Below are 17,488 nucleotides of genomic sequence, written 5' to 3' on the forward strand. Positions count from 1 at the left end.
TAAAACTGGTACTTCACCAACAAAATCATTAAAGGATAGGTTCAAATATTCTAATGAAAAATGTTCCAAGAATTGTGGTATTTGACCCGATAAGTTATTATGGGAAAGATCGAGCTTGGACAGTCCTCTCAAGGAACTTAGTGATGGTGGTATTATGCCATGAAATAAGTTGTCATTTAGGTATAAAGACTCAAGGAACTTAGTGATGGTGGTATTATGCCATGAAATAAGTTTGTCATTTAGGTATAAATACGAAAGGCTAGTGCAACCGCCAAGGCTAGTAGGAATGCTACCGGATAGATTATTATATGACAAATCTAAATTACCCAACATCTTGAGTTCTCCAACTTCTATTGGAAGTGAACCAGAAAACATGTTTTGGAATAGATCTAATGTTATTGACAGCGATGGAAGTTTAAAAAGCTGTTTAGGTATTTGTCCAACAAGTTTATTGACACTAAGGTACAATTCTGATAGGTGATGACAATTCCCCAGACTTAATGGTAGATGCCCTTCCAATTTGTTGTAACTTAACTCAAGAACAATCAACAATGATAAGTTCCCGATGGTGTCTGGGATGCGCCCAGTAAATTGGTTTTCATATAGAGCCGCAACTTGTAGGTTATGAAGCATACCAATGGTGGAGGGGATATTTCCATTGAACTGGTTCTCTCCTAGATATAAATAGGTCAACCCAACTAGATTACCTATACTTGAGGGGAGGTCTCCATGTAACTGACTTTCGAATAAGTCTAAATAGTGGAGCTGATCAGAAAGATTACTGATTGAGTTTGGGAGCATTCCTTGAAAGTTGCACTGATTAAGATCCAACCTCCATAACTGACTGCAGTTACTCAGAGAATCAATGAACTCCACTTCATCAGCTTCTCCATGTTTAGAGAAGTTGTTATCGTAGAGGCTTAATTCATAAAGATCTCTTAGTTCTGAAAAGTTGATTGTTAACTTCCCACTAAATTTGTTTTCACCTAATTCAAGAAGCTGCAATTTCGAGCAGTTAGATATAGAGGGTGGAATAAGTCCAGTCAGATTGTTATTCCTCAACTGAAGCTTGGTAAGACATTGCACCTATGGCTTGAGGAAGACTACCAGTGAGTTGGTTCCCACCTGTGCCAAAATCCGCTAGGAGCGAGAGGTTATAAATGGAATGAGGGATGGATCCATGTAAGTTATAGGTTCCCAAGTGAAATCCTCTCAAGTCTTTCCAATTGCCTAAGGCATGTGGAATAGTCCCACCTAACGGATTTTCAATGATAGAGAATTTTTCCATTGATGTAATATTACCAAGGAAAGGTGGGATTCCACCTCTTAAATTATTTTTATACAGTAAAAGTACAGTTAGCTTAGAAAGGAAAGCGATTTCTTTTGGTATGCTTCCAATTAGCATGTTGTCACCAAGACAAAGCGTTTCAAGATTAGAACAACCAGACAAGTTAGTTGAAACGAGTCCACTGAAATTGTTATACCCAAGATTGAGGAGGCGTAACCTGAACAAACGTCCAAGTTCATGAGGGATGCTTCCTTCAAAGCTGTTATTATAGAGCTGAAACTCACGAAGGAAGCTGAGGTTCCCTACATGAGGAGACAATGTGCCTTTCAGCCCTTGTGCTTCCAGTTGTAGAACGGTTACTCTTCTATGTCGCTTCCCACATGTAACACCACTCCAATCACAAAAATGAAAGGAAGAATTCCACGAGGTTAGATGTGACATCTCTCGATTTCGGGTCAAATTGTATTTATTTTGCATTTGTTTTTATGTTGTAAACCGACCCGATTTATATCCTGAACATTTCAAATATATAAAATATTGGATTTTATGTTACTAAAACATTCCCGCTTGTCTAATTTGAAAAACCCCTTTTACGAATTCGAAAGCGGATTTAAAACGCTCAAAAACGAACTTTCGGACACGAACCGACTCGCAGCGAACCAGCAGCAGACTAGCAGCTTCATCTCCTTTTTTTTTTTTTTTGTGACTTGTCTTGACCCCCCTTTTGCATGCAAACCTTGATATTTAACCCCATGTTTGACCCTTTCAACCCACCCTATATATACACCTCTATCCCCTTCATTAATCCCTGCTCATTCATCTATTTCTCTCCTAATTCTCAAGCATTCAAAGGTGTTCTTCATATTTTTTGGCAGTTCGACTTTTCAAAGTCAAACTGACCATAGTCTTACATTATAATCAACTTGCTAACACTTATTAATACTTGAAGATTGTTATACAACATATATATAATAGCACCCTTTGTACCTTCGACGGGCATTTCTCCGGTCTCGGTCGGTTAAGTGTCCCCATAAGACAAAGCTACATGGAGGACTTGTAGTAGTCCTTGATTATATATTTTCCGCATCTAACCATCTGACTTGTTATACTTGTTTAACTTCTGCTCATCTTAGTTCTATTTTACATTTTGAGTTCCATGGTTATGGGTTTGTAGAGACTAGCCTCGGTTATTCCGTAAATAGCTCCAAACCGGAAGCCGAACTCTTGTTTACTAATTTGTTTAAATAGTTGTATAAACATGTTTTTATGTAAGATTTGAATTTCTAAAATCATTTTAATTAGTTCCATGGTTATGGGTTTGTAGAATCTAACCTCGGTCTTATCCCGAAACAAGATCCGAACCGGAAACCGAACTTTCGTTTAAAGACTTTGTTGTTGACTTTTTGTATGTAAAACTTTGGTATTATTATTTATAAATTATTTTACAAAATCTATGATGTTTGGACATGTGGTAACCATTCTTGGCCTTATTCCAAGATAAAAACTAAACAAACCGAACTAAACCAAGTTTACTCGCTTAAGACACACACATGTGTTTCTAACCATTAAAGCTTATATATTTCTTTAAAAATACTTCATAAACTGATTTTAATTATTTTCACAAAGTACTCGGAATGTTGAATCCAACTTGATCTTATAACAAAGTTTGGACCGATTAAACCGAACACTCGCTTAACGGACGTTGATAGTTCTAAAACAATAGAACTACATACTTGGTTAAGTCTCTTTAAGATTATTGAGTTATCTCATACATTTATTATTTTGGGAAAGTTGGCTTTGGGTTTGGTCAAATCACCAAGACCCGAACCGACCACCCGAACACTCGTTAAAACCCGTTTTAGTATCTATATTATAAAGGGACTTGCTTTCTTACATTTTTACCCACCTTATTACTTAACATAGGTTGAGTAAAATTAAGGGCTAGATACTTTAACCCGGTTTCGAGCAAACTTACATTTTTAAAGGACTATTATTATAATTTCTTAAATATTTACATTTTAAACCTTAAACTTTAAATTGTTTACATTTTTTATTATTTATTTTCATTTAAAGACTTCCAAGACAACTTAATACAAGACTTCTTCTCCTTTAGGCTTCGTTCGTTAAACTCATCGTTCCGGTTAATCTCCAAATCATCAAATCTTTCAAGTTTATTACTTGAACGTGAGTACTTTCATCCCCTGCTTTCACTCTTTTATATTTTGGAGGTGACATTGCAAACTTATTCAAATCCAAATGATTTATACTTGAGTCTTAAACCACAAACTTTATTGTATACTTTACTTAAATAAATGCTCGATTTGGTGTTATATGCTTATATGCTTAAGTGCTAATGTGTTTACCGCTTTTGGATGATTGATTAACAAAATCCGAGTATATCTGGCATCCCCTTATAGAAAGGTGTCGTTAATGTATTCTTATTAACGATTTCATACAAAATCCGAGTATATTTGGCATCCCCTTATAGAAAGGTGTCGTTAATGTATTCTTATTAACGATTTCATTTATCTAAATTGTTGCTATTATTTATTGTTTTGTATACAAGTTGTGGAATTTCATATTATATATCTATTGTTCAAAAACTATGAAATTGCTCACCAACCTTTGTGTTGACAAATTCTATTTATGCAATGTTACAGGTTTGACTTTAGGTTGACTCGAGGACTTGAAGAAAAAACGTTATCAAGACTATTAGGATATTAGCAAAACGTACAATATATAATTTACTATGATTTGAATTCGGTTATTGTATGAACAAGTTATGTGACTCTTTGTGCTTTTATGAATTTAAATGAGTTGATTAAATATTGTCACTTAATAGTGTCGTGTGCGATGAACAATCGGTTGCGCCCCGACATTTCCGTCTTGGTTGGGGTGTGACATTTGAGCTCCATATGGATCACTGGTTATCATGGACTTGAATGGCAACAACGCCAGGTGATCAGTCTCGTTTTTGGCATAGGAAGCCGAGATGGTGGCAGAAGTAAAGAGCATGATAAACCAAGAAAAGAGGAAAATTATATGAAAGGAAGATGGTAAGCAAATTATCGGTTGCCTTGAGTTCATTTTTGAAACTAAACTTAAGATCACCGTTAGTAATTAGTATGGTATACATGTTGCCCTTTTATCCTCAGTTTTATACAATATTGTATGCACGTGGCATGCAAATAGTGAAGCAACAGTTATCCACACTTCCACAGTACTGGTGGCAAATAGTGTAGCAGCCAGTCAACCTGGATTCATTAGACGACTTGCATTTAATTATGTCAATTTTATATTAACGTGTAAATAACTTGGAGTAAAGATAGGTCGTCAGAACAATTCTAGAAGTTTTTTCTAGCCTTTCATTTGAAAGATCAGGATTCGGGAATAGTCCAACAAGTCAAATGCATACATGAAAACAGATAATGGTTAGTATATAAACAATAACTAAAATTATCAAATCTCGTTATATTGATAAATTAACAAATATAACTTTAGGTGAGTTTGACCAGTCAAAGTTTAATTGCAAACCGATAAAAATACAAAATCACTTAAAGCATCACCAATAAGAAACTTTAAAAACATACATTGTCAGCTGCCACATCAAAAAAACACCGTTAGTTTTTGTGACGTGGTGGCTTAGGTGTCTCGTAACCTGCTGACGGGGCTGCTGACAGGGATGCTGACGAGGATATTAATTATATATATATATATATAATCTACAACAATAATACAATAATTAATAATAATAATAATAAATCCACCCATCACTCTCTCTCCGGCCACCACTTCACCATCTCCGACCACCATCATCATCCGCTTTGACAACCGTCATAAGCCCCCGTCCACCCATCACCACCATCTTCGTACACCCTCACCACCTCCTCCTTAACCATCTTCGTACACCCTCACCATCTCACCGGAACCCTATCGCCGAAGCCTTTTACACACCTGTCGTTGTGCCAGCCAACCGTAGCGAACAACCAGTTCTGGTGGGTTCAAATTTCGGCATGCTGGGGGCGAAATAGCTAGTTAATAGCTATTGATTTAAGTAATAATGATATCCATGGTTTTTACCCGAGTTCATGGGCTGGATGCTGGGCCTATCGGCGTTATCGTTTGAGAATAATAAGTTTTCCAGCGGAATTGAACCCAGATCTGGTAATGGTGGTCGGGTCATACGGGTGTAGTGAAGCTATGATGGATGTTGTGTGGTTGTGGTGGTGGTTCTGGTAGATGAGCGGTGGTGTTGAGGTGGTAGTGGTAAGTGGTAACTAATACGGTGGTGGTGGAAGTGTTGGCCAGATTTAATGGTAGACTTCGGATTTAATGGTTGGCCGTATTTATGAGATCTTGAAATCAAGATTTTGAAACTGGTTTGAGGTTTGGTGAAGTTGTGTTGTGTAATGGAGAAGTGTGCTGAGCTGTTAACATACATCAAGCTCTAATTTCTTCAATAGACAACTCAGCAGCTCCATCAGCGTCCCGGTCAGCTGCTTAATGACTAGTCAGCTGCCACGTCACTAAAAACTAACGGATGGTTAACTTCCCGTTAATTTTCCACCCACATGCGTAGTTGGGATTATATTTTGCCATTTCGATAGTTAGTCCTTATATTTGTCAATGGGTCATAGTTAGGATTATATGAGGCCAGTATTCCGTAATAAAACAAAAGTTAACATTAGAGACAATTTATAAAATTTGATTCAAACCACGTTAACCATTCGTGAAATTCTCCATTTATAAACCCACCGACTTCCTTTTGGATTGGATACGAAACCGACTACCGGAGGGTTTTTAAACTCACAAACCCGCTCATCTTCCATTGCAGTCTCGATCGTCTTCACAGGTACGCATTCGCTCGCTCCTTCCTTCTTTGATTTCTGCAGCATTCGTTTCGATTATAAATCCATTCACTACATCTAAATCACACTTCCATATCAACAACACTAAACCCTAGTTTTCTTCGTATTAACAGGTTTTGCTTGCATACTGCTAGATCGTACTACCTCAGCTTCGCTTGCACATTGATCATGAGGTAATTTGTTCATTAACACGCCTTAAGCTAATTCCATGTAATTTGATTACCATTCGATTTATGAATCTAGCTAGCTAATTATTTGTTTCATATTTGCAGCAGCCAACCAATGGAGGAAGACGCGCCGGTAAGCGTTTTTGCTTGATTTGTTGCCGTTTCATGTTTACAACAATAACTCAATTTAAATTGCATATAGATTAGTTTACTCTTGTAATGTGCAACTAAATAAGCTTTTTTTACATACCAGTCTTCACAGCCCTGACAAGAATTGGATGATCAATGCTATGTATGTTTTAGCACGGTTTTATTACGTACGTTTGATTGCTTTTCTTAATCAAATTTGCTCTTGATATATTCCAGACCATAAACGAGGAAGAGGAGTTCAATAGCGGGCCCCTGTCTGTGTTGATGACAAGCGTAAAATATAACTCTCAGGTAAGATATTACATACATGAATTCGATTTTTTGTTACCTACCATCTTGTTGCATTGGTCTGTTATTGATCTTGATCTCTTAATTATGAATATTTGTGTGTGTAGGTACTCATCAACTGCAGGAATAATAAACAGCTATTCGGGCGTGTTAGAGCGTTTGACCGGCACTGCAACATGGTGTTGGAAAACGTCAGGGAAATGTGGACAGAGGTTAGTTTCAACAGCTGTATGTTTATCTGTATAAAAACCTTGTTTGTTTATATGCTATGTGTTTTATCAGGTGCCCAAAACAGGTGAGAAGAAAGCGCTTCCGGTTAACAAAGACAGGTTTATCAGCAAGATGTTTCTTCAAGGGGATTCTGTCATCATTGTACTTATAAACCCTAAGGCTAAGAAAGAAACATCATGGTCATCATCAGAACACCTATGTTATTGACTTATTGCACTTTAAGCCAACTTTGATTATGATGCCTGCGTATCATTGAGTCTGTTTTATGTGGTATTATTACTTGTCTTTAAACTTTTAAAATTGGAATTTGTCAAGCATGGATTGCGATTTTACCAAAGCTGATATATTATGTGTTTACACTGGCTTATTAACATGCTTAAGCTGATCCATACAAGACCAACTTTTGGCAAAGTTGACAAAGTGTAAAGTTCAAACTTGACTTGGTAAAAAAGCCAAAGTTAACCAACAATCAGTTTTTGCAATGGTTTTGAAAATTGAATGAGCCAGACCAGTCAGACTGGTTAAAACTGACTCCTTATTTCCTTAAGCAGTGCGGTATGCATATATAGAACCGCTTGGGGCTGAGCTGGCCAGTTATGACTGAATTGGGTAATACCAGAGAATCGGGCCCGAATAATTTTGTGTAGAGTCTAATTTTAAACAGGACAGCGAAGGTCAGATTGGACAAGAACATTGATGGCGAGATCAAAAATCGAAAAACGGTAGAATGTTGACCAGAATGCAGCCAGATTGGACACTGTGGGTGGGCGAGGTTCAAATAGAGAATCTAGAAAATAATATGCTTTCACATATAATAATCTAGAAAATTAGGGTTATTAATCTAGAAAATAATATGCTTTCACATATAATAATCATGTAAGTACTTTTAGTTATAATATCTGTATGTTATTAATCTAATCGATTTTACGCCCTTGAACTTTATTTACTTACTTTCTTTCATAACCCTATTGATACTTAAAAGATAAAATGTTGTTGATCCAAAACTTCAAGGCAACTTTTGTCCAAGTTGACATAGACACATAGAAAGCAAGCCGAAGTTAACCAGCAAACACTTGGATTTTACCTTGGTTTTGAAAAGCGGATCATTTCAAAGATCAGTCTGACCGGTCAGACATGTTAAAGAAATGAGTGGTCATTGGAGGTGAAATGTTAGATGGCTCATTCAATAGTTTGGAGTTCAGATTTCATACAAATAAATGTTTACATGACGCAGCAGCTACACAGAATATATATTGTCTTTTAGAATCCAACTCACATTTCGTGCTCTTAAAACATAAACTCCTCAGGCGGCTGCTCCAGTGCAAGCTGTGACCGGAGCTGCATTATTCTGTTTTGCAGAACTATACTTCTTGGTGATGAATCTGCAACATTTAGAAACAAGTAAACAGCTTAAAAGTTGAAACATATAAATCATGGCAGTAATAAACGTAAACAAGAACCCGCATGTACTTGCCTGAAGAAATCCCTCCATAAGAGCTCATACATCAACCAGTTCATCCCACTATCACCACCATCTTTCCTGTTTGAGGAGGCAGGAATCGTTCTACAATTTACTCTTTTCATCAATACAATTCTCATGAAATTGAACACGTTAAGGAGTGTTTATGATTAAGATGATCAGGATCTTAAGTCTTAAGAACCATGATTAGAACTTGTAAACACAACTAATTGATTATCTGGCTATGATTATTTAACAGATGGCTATATGACAAAGATTTGAACGAACGAACGAACAAACAAACAAATGTACCTAGATGCAGACTTCTTCAACTCATCGAACATGGAACGGGGAGAAAGGCATCCCATTGCAAGCCAAGGCGAGATCTTGCACGAAAACTTAGCACCATACATGCTGCTATCATTACTTCCATCTTTTGCAGGCTGTGACTTACATTCAGATGCAAATCTTTTAAGCCTTTCCAATGCTTCAGTCTCCCCTCCAACAAGCGAGCCATTCTCACTTGCTTTCGCCTGAAACAACAGCAAACATTCATGAAACCAAAATAACCGAAATTCAATTTCAAGGCATTTTTTTTCTGTGCCCAAGAATTTAAAGTCCAATGGCAAAACGAAAAAATAAAACGAACCAGACCCGTTTTGGAAACCGAAAAAACATAAACTTAACGCTTTAAAAAACCAAATTTTCAGTTTGAGCCCCGAACTGACCAATGCACACCGCAGGTATACATAATCGCTGCTAACGGTATACAAATTCAAAATTCACCAATTATAACTTGTAAAAACCTTCAATCATACCCGGTTCTAGCAGGTTTTGGGTTGGCATATTTAACCCGTTAAAAAAACATGTCGTGCTTGGGTTGACCATTTTAACTCACTTGTTTAAACAAGTTGTCGGCCTGTTTACAACTCGTTTAATTAAGCAGGTTAACCCGACAACCCTTTTAGTTAAAGGGGTCAACCCAGTAACCCGTTTAACCCACTTTTTTCATAACCCAGAAACCCGTTTGACCCACTTTTTTCATCACCCAGTAACCCGTTTGACCCACTTTTTTCATAACCCAGTAACCCGTATAACCCACTTTTTCCATAACCCAGTAACCCGTTTGACCCTACCTGGTTCATCGTGGCCGTAGGATTTAACCCCAAATCAACCAAAGACGGAATTTCACCGGCCTCCACATCACCCGCAGCCGGCAACCCTCTCAACTGATCAAGCGCCTGAATCGTCTTCCTAATCTTCAACCCCTTAACCTTTTCCCTAAACCCGCCGTAATTAGTTGGCATATCTTCCAACTTAAATGGCAAATCATCAACATGATACAATGTACTCCCCCAAAAGTACTTCACATCCACACCTTCATCTTTCAACATCATTTCAATCCTCTCCTCACCCTTAACCTCATCATGAGACACCTCCCTATGCGTATACACCGCCTCGGCCCCAGCCGACTTAACCAATTCCGTTATAACCGTTTCCGGCCTCCCAACCCTCACAACTAAATCCGACCCTCGAGCTTGCAAATTCTTCCTCAAATTCGCAACCGACTCGATTAAAAACGAGGCGCGGTAGGGGCCGGTTTTATCGAACCCAGAGGACGACTTCCCGTAGTCGCGGGGGTCAAAACAGTACACGGGTAAGACCGACATTGAGTCGTTGTTGGCGGAGGATAAGGATTCATTGTCGTGGACACGGAGGTCGTTGCGGAACCATACGACGGTGGTGCGGCGGGCGGCGGCGGCGTTGGAGGGGTCGGAGGGGCGGCGTGGGTTGAGGGATAGTGGGTTTTGAAGAGGGTTAGCGGAGACGGTGGATTTGAACAAGGGTTTGGTGAGGGTGGCTGAGCAGAGAGTGAGGTTGCAGAGGGAGGTTATTTGGTTAGGGATTTTGACGAGTTTAGGTGGGAATTGAGGGGTTTTGGTGGGTGTGATGAAGTGGGTTGGGAGGGAGAGTGTGAGGGAGGTGAATGGGAGTGTGGGTTGGTCTTCTGGGTTAGGGGTGTCTTGGGGTTGAGGTTTGGTATCCATTGTTGTGTGCTGGTTTGTGGGAGGGAGAAGAAGAAGAAGATAGGCTGGGTTGAAGTGGTTTGTGGGGTGGGTGATGTGATATGGTTTATGTGGTTTGATGGGGGTTCAGTGGTGAGGATAACGATGGTATGGTGTCTAACCAAGTGACAAAATAAACATGATGAATATGTTAACTGAAATATTGAGACGGCTTTCTCAATAGAAGTTTAAACTTTTGTTGGTAAGGCTATTTGTCAATTTCTGTCTTGTATAGCTCTTTATGAGTTGTGAAGCTCTATACGTAGTCCATCAAAACTGTTCGTCGTTCGAACTCGTGCGTCGTTCGTTTGTAAAATGCTCGTTCGTTTATTTCTCGATTGTAAACGAACCGCTCTGCTCGGTTTGGTTTATAAATGAGCCAAGCAACGAGCAAATATCTACTTGGCCAGTTCGGTTTTAATATATATTATATATAATTATATATGAAAAAAATATATAAATATATAGACAGTACACGTAAAATATAAGTATGCAATTTTTTAAACCTTTTAAATTTTTTATATTCCGTCAATTTTATAGTTTTACTAGTTCGATTCAAGTTTTCAGAATACTAAAAATTTGTTTACATGCTCATTATATCTCATTTCAAACTTGTTTCTCCTAGAAATTTACAACTTATTATACGTTTGTCTAAAAACTACTAATTTGTTTACAAAATATATTATTTACAACATTCAAACTTTTTTCTTGTTGAAATTTTTAAAATGAAAAAGAAATTAAAAAAATGCTCGGAATCGCTCGGTGTTTGATCGAAATTACTCGATTCGATTTTGGTTGATTCGTTTTTCGCTCAGCTCGAATGTCAGCTGTTCGGTTGTAAACGAGCCAAGCAACGAGCAAGCCTTCGCTCGGTTCGGCCCAGCTTGTGAACAGCCCTACCTATACGGTTAGTACTCCTATGAACACATTTTTTTTTCTCTTAAATTAGTTAAAGTTATAACAACAAATCACAAAATTGAACAAATGAGATGAGTTCATGATCGGGTTAAACGGGAATTTCAACGAGTAACTTTTAAACCTATAAGATCATACTGAAAGTAGAGTAAAGGCACAATCACAATAAGCAAAGACTTGCCATCCGCAAGTCGACTACTTTGAATCAAAACTTGATGAAGTATCCTACTAGAGTATATCAAGCTCAACTCTACTTAAATTAAATTTAATGGTTTCATAAAATGTTCCACATGAGCCGGGTAGAGGTGCACAAATCGGATCTTTCAAATACCCCGTTCCGTGTATGAAACCGAGTTCGGGTATGACCAGTATTTGAAAATCGAGTATTGGCAATACCTGGTTCAGGTCCGGGTATTGTCTCTGATAACTATACCCTATGCATCGGGTTTGAGTCAGGTATAGAACCAGGTATTATAAAACCGGGTTTGAATACCCTATTTCCGAGTATTGAAAAAAACATTATTTTTGGGATTTTATTTTAATAGCATATTTTCGGGTATTAAAAAAACATATTTTCAGGGGTTTTTCGGGGATTTTTTCGCTGTATTTTTGGTTATAGATTGATTTTTTTAGGGGTTGCATTCTTTAGAGTATGTTTTAGGTAAATTCGGTATAGAGAAGACATTTGAAAAACATGGTTTCAGGTATAGAAAAATCCCGGTTCCATACCTGAAACCGATATTACCAGGTATAAATTGGGTCCAGTTTTGGATATGAGCTTTGCTGCTGAAATACATACCGTATCCGTTTTTCCGCTTCCGGGTGCACCTCTAGAGGCGGTTATTAAGTTGGACCATCCAACAACCCAATTGAGCTCAATTATCGGGCCCTTTCCAGCCCATCATTTGTCAATATACACACACGCCTCTTCTCTCTATATTTCATAAACCCTAGGTTTGCATTTCTTTCCTCTTACTAACTAGCCACCGCCGCCGCCGCCGCCGCCGCCGTCGTTGTCATGGTATCGTTCATTCACCGGAACCTAGTTTCCATATGAGTTACATAACACTGGTAATCCAGTTTTTGTTTGATGATCCCAGGGTATCGATCTTGTTGCCGGAGGTAAGAGCAAGCGAACCAAAAGAACCGCCCCTAGATCCGACGATATCTACCTCAAACTCCTCGTCAAGGTATCAATCAATACACAGCTCAATTCTCATCTATTTGTTTTAATATTTTGTTTTTATTATGAACAGCTTTATCGGTTTTTGGTGAGGAGGACTGGAAGCAACTTCAACGCTGTGATATTGAAGAGGCTGTTCATGAGCAAAGTTAACAAGCCTCCGATTTCACTTTCTCGTCTCATTCGTTACATGTCCGGAAAGGTATTTGTTTTTAACAGTTTATTGTAAATAGTTATTGTAACAGTTTTATTATATTTTGTTTATTAGATTTGTAAATATGAAACACTCTTCATAATGTGGTGTTAAATGTCTAAAATTTTGGGTTGGAACATATGAAGGTAATGCGGGAAAATATAGCCTTTTAACACTAACAATTCAGTATACTTTCCCTGTATTAATAAATTATCCTTTTGCAACTTGCAAAATTGTACCACGCATGAGCTGATAAAGACTCAAAACGTTAACATTAAACACTAAAAGTTGACTAGTTAGGCTTAAAACACTTATATTGGGAGTATCTGTGTAAATTCTGACCGATATTCTGACTGATATTATACATGATGACCTATAATCGAGATACCACAGAAATTGATTCCATAGGTTGCAACGCTTCTTTTCATTTTTAATCATAGACATTTTAGTTTCTTCAAATCAGAATTATGTGATTGTGATTTGTTTTTGTTTAAGAGTTTTATTCTATACAGAGTTAATTAATTTCTGGCTGTTAATAATAGTTGAAAAGTAATTGTATGATCTTCTAAGTATGCTAGATTGTTATTGGAACATATTGAATATGGTGAATGTCTGAGGTTTTTGATTTCTATGATTTGGTGTTGCTGCCATATAAAATTATAGTTGGAACACTTGCTTCGAAGTTTAATGTAGGTCAACATTTTAGTTTCATCAAATAGTAATGCTGTGAATATAATTTGTCATCTGAACTGTTTGTTTCTTCCTGTAGCATGATTCTGATTTTTTTTGTTTAATTAGGATGACAAGATTGCTGTGGTTGTGGGAACCGTTACAGATGATGTTAGGGTTCATGAAATCCCATGCTTCAAGGTTGCCGCACTGAGGTTCACCGAGACTGCAAGGGCAAGGATCGAGAAGGCAGGTGGAGAGTGTTTGACCTTTGACCAGCTGGCTCTTCGTGCCCCTCTTGGCCAGAACACTGTATGTGTTATTTTTTAATTTATATTGTTTTAGAATGGCAAATTGTATTTTTGTAATCTTTATTAAGATTCATTGACTGAAAGATAATTCATGTTGACAAATTGGTTGTGTGATGCAGGTTCTTCTAAGAGGTCCAAAGAGTCGTGAAGCACTTAAGCATATGGGTCCTGGTGCTGGTGTACCACACAGTCACACCAAGCCCTATGTGAGGTCAAAGGGACGGAAGTTTGAGAAGGCGAGAGGTAGAAGGAACAGCAGGGGATTTAGAAACTAAGTTATTGTTTCTAAATTTTAATTTCCAAATTTCAATTATTGTGTTTTTGATCATCAGACTTTTAGTTGTTTGCATACTTATGAAAGTTTTGCTGTTGACAATTGACATCCATTTTTCTTTTGGTTATGAAGTTGGAGATTTTGGACTTCTGGTTTAGGCTGCTATTTTTTATAAAATTATTGGAATGGTTAAATTTCTTAATGTTGTTATTGCTGTTTTGTTTATGTTAAGTCTTCAATACAGAACTAAATAGTTAAATAAACAGATCTTGCTTTAAATATAACACATAATAATTATCAATGATTATGATTTATGAATATTGTAATTGTATAACCCACTTTTTTTCTTAAATTGATTTGCTTTTTAGTTTTAAAAAAGAATCCCATTTTATTAGGCATGCAATAGGCTCAAGATGCTACTTCACGCATATCTAGAGGTTATAAATAACTACTTTAAGACTTGTATGTAAAAAACGATGAGGTATAGTGCCTAAGCTTATTTGGTTGCAGACATAACATTATAGCAAAACTTATGTATGTAAACCTCTTGCTTCAAGCTTCCGTTTCTGAATCTTAACGTCTCATAGGGCTGCCTAACATTCTTTAAAACCTAGGTAAGCTGTTTTGGTCGTTTAGTTAGGCATGTCCAATTGTCCATATGGGGATATAGATGTTAGTACAACATTAATGCTAGGATATAGGTTGGGCCTTTAGTTATCAAGTTGATGAAAAACCTCATCTTTTAGTAGTGTAATCCGTTTACTAAACATACTTGTTGCAATGCTTATCGGCTCAATTACAACTAATTAGAACTTGCTTATGAAGTCACATATGGGGTTGTTTCTCTTTCAACTTCTTTTTGTTGATAAAGCTGTTCACAACTTCATCACTCCCACCAATTCTTCAGGTCCGACCATCGTTTTCTCCAACCCACCACCATTTATGTACTCCTTTGGTAGTTTGAGATCTAAATGCCCCACTATAAATTTCACTGGAACTATTATCCTAGACGCGGTCCATGCTGCTTGAAATCGACACGCTAAGAGCTCGAGTCTAAAAGCAAGCTTGTTTGATAAACAAGCTCTAGCTTACCTATTTAGCTCGAGTAAGCCTTCAAGCCTAAACGAACCTATAATTGCAATTTTACGTAGTTTTTATTTAAATTATATATATATATATATATATATATATATATATATATATATATATATATATATATATATATAGGATCAGGATCATGTGAGAACTTTTTGGAAATTGAGAACTATGAGAACCATTTTGGACAACAAAAAAACCCAAAAATAAAAAAAATCATAAAACAAAAAAAAAACACAAAAATAAAAAAAGTAAAAAAACCAAAGTTCTTATTTATCATCCCGGTTTCTAAAAAAAACGTAAAAAAAAAAAATTCTCGGTTTAGCTAAATTATACATATACATATATGTATAATATGTACACATATGTATAATTTAAGGTAAATGATAATATACATATGTGTACATTACATAACTAGATATTAAATGAAAGTATATATATGTGTATAGGTATAATACGAATTAAAAAGAAAAAAAATTGGTTTTTTTTATTATACATATATGTATAATATGTACACACATGTTTTTTCCTATACACATACGTATAATTTAAGGTAAATGATAATGTACATATGTGTATATTACGTAACTAGAGATTAAATGAAAGTATACACATGTGTATAGGTATAATACGAATTAAAAAGCAAAAAAAAGAATTTCGGTTTTTTTTATTTTTAATGAAACCGGAATGAAATATAAGAATTTTGGTTTTTTTACTTTTTTAAAATTTTCAGTTTTGTTTGTTTTATAATTTTTTTAATATTTTTTAGAGAGTTTTTTTAGTGGTTCAATTTGCCAATAGTTCTCTTAGGATCCTTACCTTATATATATATATATATATATATATATATATATATATATATAGACACACAATGAATAACTAACGTTATATATAAGATTATTCAATAACTAGTATCTTATATGTAAATTAAGTTAATAAATAATAAACGAACCAAGCTCGAGCTTTTCTAATACATCTCGAAATACGCTAAGCTTGAGCTCAAACTCGGCTTATATGTATTATGTAGTGTAGTTAAGGAATTTAGGCCAGGCACATGTTTGTCTTAAATGCTTTATGTATCAAATTCATAAAGGACCGATTTGCAATTAAAATTGTAGGGTCTATAATGTATGTATCCCAAATTCAAGGCCAGGCATATGTTTCTCGTAATTAGAGGCGTATGTTTCTCCAAACCAGTCCCTTATCTTTAGTAATTTATAAATTCCGCCCGAAATTTCTGCTTCATTTTTATAATTCATAATAAACCAAAGGAACATAATCATGCACATTACTTAGGACAACAAATCATGACCTTCTCAACATGTTTGTTAATATTGTTGTCACTCCATGTCACAGCCTACGCTAGGATTAACCCTTTAATCCACCCGGCCCAAACCAAACCACGAACAGGGCTAGTGAGTCCCGACGTGGTTGCAAAGGCATGTGAACCATCTCAAGAGAAGGCTTTATGTGTTTCGATCCTCAAGTCTCAAGCCATTGGCGACGTGAACGACCTGAAACAGGCTGCTTATGTGGCCATCCGGACGGCAGAAGGGGAGGCGGTGACCACGTCAGAAATGATAAAGGCGGCGCGAAGGAGGGAAGAGAATAAAGATGTGGTGGAGGATGGGATAGAAGAGGAGACATTGGCGGATTGTGCCATGAACTACATTAGCTTGGTGGAGATTCTGGCGGATGCTGCGAGTGTGTTGATGACCGGGCCAGAGGCTGACGTGAAGGTTGAGATGAATGCGGCCTTGACGACAGCGGAGACATGTGAGAAGAGCATTGCTGGTGGGAGGAAGAGTCCCATGGTAGAGGAAGTGGCTAAAAAGAATGAAAATGTTAGGAAGTTTTGTTCGAACGCATTGAGCGTTTATAATGTCTATGCAACACGACATTAATTTATGTTATTTTGAAAAGTCAGGATTAGTGTCTAATTTATAGAAAGAGAAAGCTTCAAATAGAAAATAGAGTAATTTGGTCATCAGGATTATGAAACTACGAAATAGATAAACTTTGATGCAACTTGTTTAATAAGATATAAAGACGTAACAAAATTACAAGATAATGAGGTAATTATAAAACATCAATATACTATCTTAAGATTCAAACCGGAGATAGAATAATGAGTAACTATTGATAATATTTAACTTTTATATAACTTATTACGGATGATTATATTACATGTGACATGAGTCCTAGAGTGCCACTTTTAATACCAATACAAGAAAATTAGATGTCGGGGCTTATAAGGTTCTATGGCTAATTTTCAACGCTAAATTTAACCAAGTTGGTAGTGTGATTACGATAGGCTAACAAGCTCAAAAT

At 36.6% G+C, this 17,488-nt stretch overlaps 4 protein-coding genes across 4 annotated transcripts; 3 read left to right on the top strand and 1 right to left on the bottom strand.

Annotated features, from left to right (window-relative positions):
* Window positions 1–6,435: 6,435 nt before the first annotated feature.
* On the top strand, window positions 6,436–7,199 carry LOC143625874 (uncharacterized). The gene is made up of 4 exons (XM_077096096.1): window positions 6,436–6,456; window positions 6,690–6,764; window positions 6,869–6,973; window positions 7,044–7,199. Exons 1-4 carry the CDS (start codon window positions 6,439–6,441, stop codon window positions 7,197–7,199), a joined length of 354 nt encoding a protein of 117 aa, XP_076952211.1. The 5' UTR covers window positions 6,436–6,438.
* Window positions 7,200–8,178: 979 nt separating this feature from the next.
* LOC143625875 (blue-light photoreceptor PHR2-like) lies at window positions 8,179–10,499 on the bottom strand. Its single transcript, XM_077096097.1, has 4 exons — window positions 9,588–10,499; window positions 8,764–8,984; window positions 8,467–8,556; window positions 8,179–8,374 (listed from the first exon to the last, which is right to left on the bottom strand). The coding sequence occupies exons 1-4, from the start codon at window positions 10,497–10,499 to the stop codon at window positions 8,296–8,298; spliced, it is 1,302 nt and encodes a 433-aa protein (XP_076952212.1). The 3' UTR covers window positions 8,179–8,295.
* A 2,013-nt stretch (window positions 10,500–12,512) lies between these two features.
* Window positions 12,513–14,138, top strand: LOC143625826 (large ribosomal subunit protein eL18y-like). The gene is made up of 4 exons (XM_077096063.1): window positions 12,513–12,622; window positions 12,689–12,817; window positions 13,607–13,789; window positions 13,908–14,138. Exons 2-4 carry the CDS (start codon window positions 12,755–12,757, stop codon window positions 14,061–14,063), a joined length of 402 nt encoding a protein of 133 aa, XP_076952178.1. The 5' UTR covers window positions 12,513–12,622; window positions 12,689–12,754; the 3' UTR covers window positions 14,064–14,138.
* Window positions 14,139–16,464: 2,326 nt separating this feature from the next.
* On the top strand, window positions 16,465–17,061 carry LOC143625877 (uncharacterized). The gene has a single exon (XM_077096098.1). It carries the CDS (start codon window positions 16,465–16,467, stop codon window positions 17,059–17,061), a length of 597 nt encoding a protein of 198 aa, XP_076952213.1.
* Window positions 17,062–17,488: the final 427 nt, after the last annotated feature.

This window comes from Bidens hawaiensis, unplaced genomic scaffold (genome assembly GCF_021521415.1).
Source record: "Bidens hawaiensis isolate Kalapana, Puna unplaced genomic scaffold, B.hawaiensis_p1.1 tig00004242_1, whole genome shotgun sequence".
NCBI classification, from domain to species: domain Eukaryota; kingdom Viridiplantae; phylum Streptophyta; class Magnoliopsida; order Asterales; family Asteraceae; genus Bidens; species Bidens hawaiensis.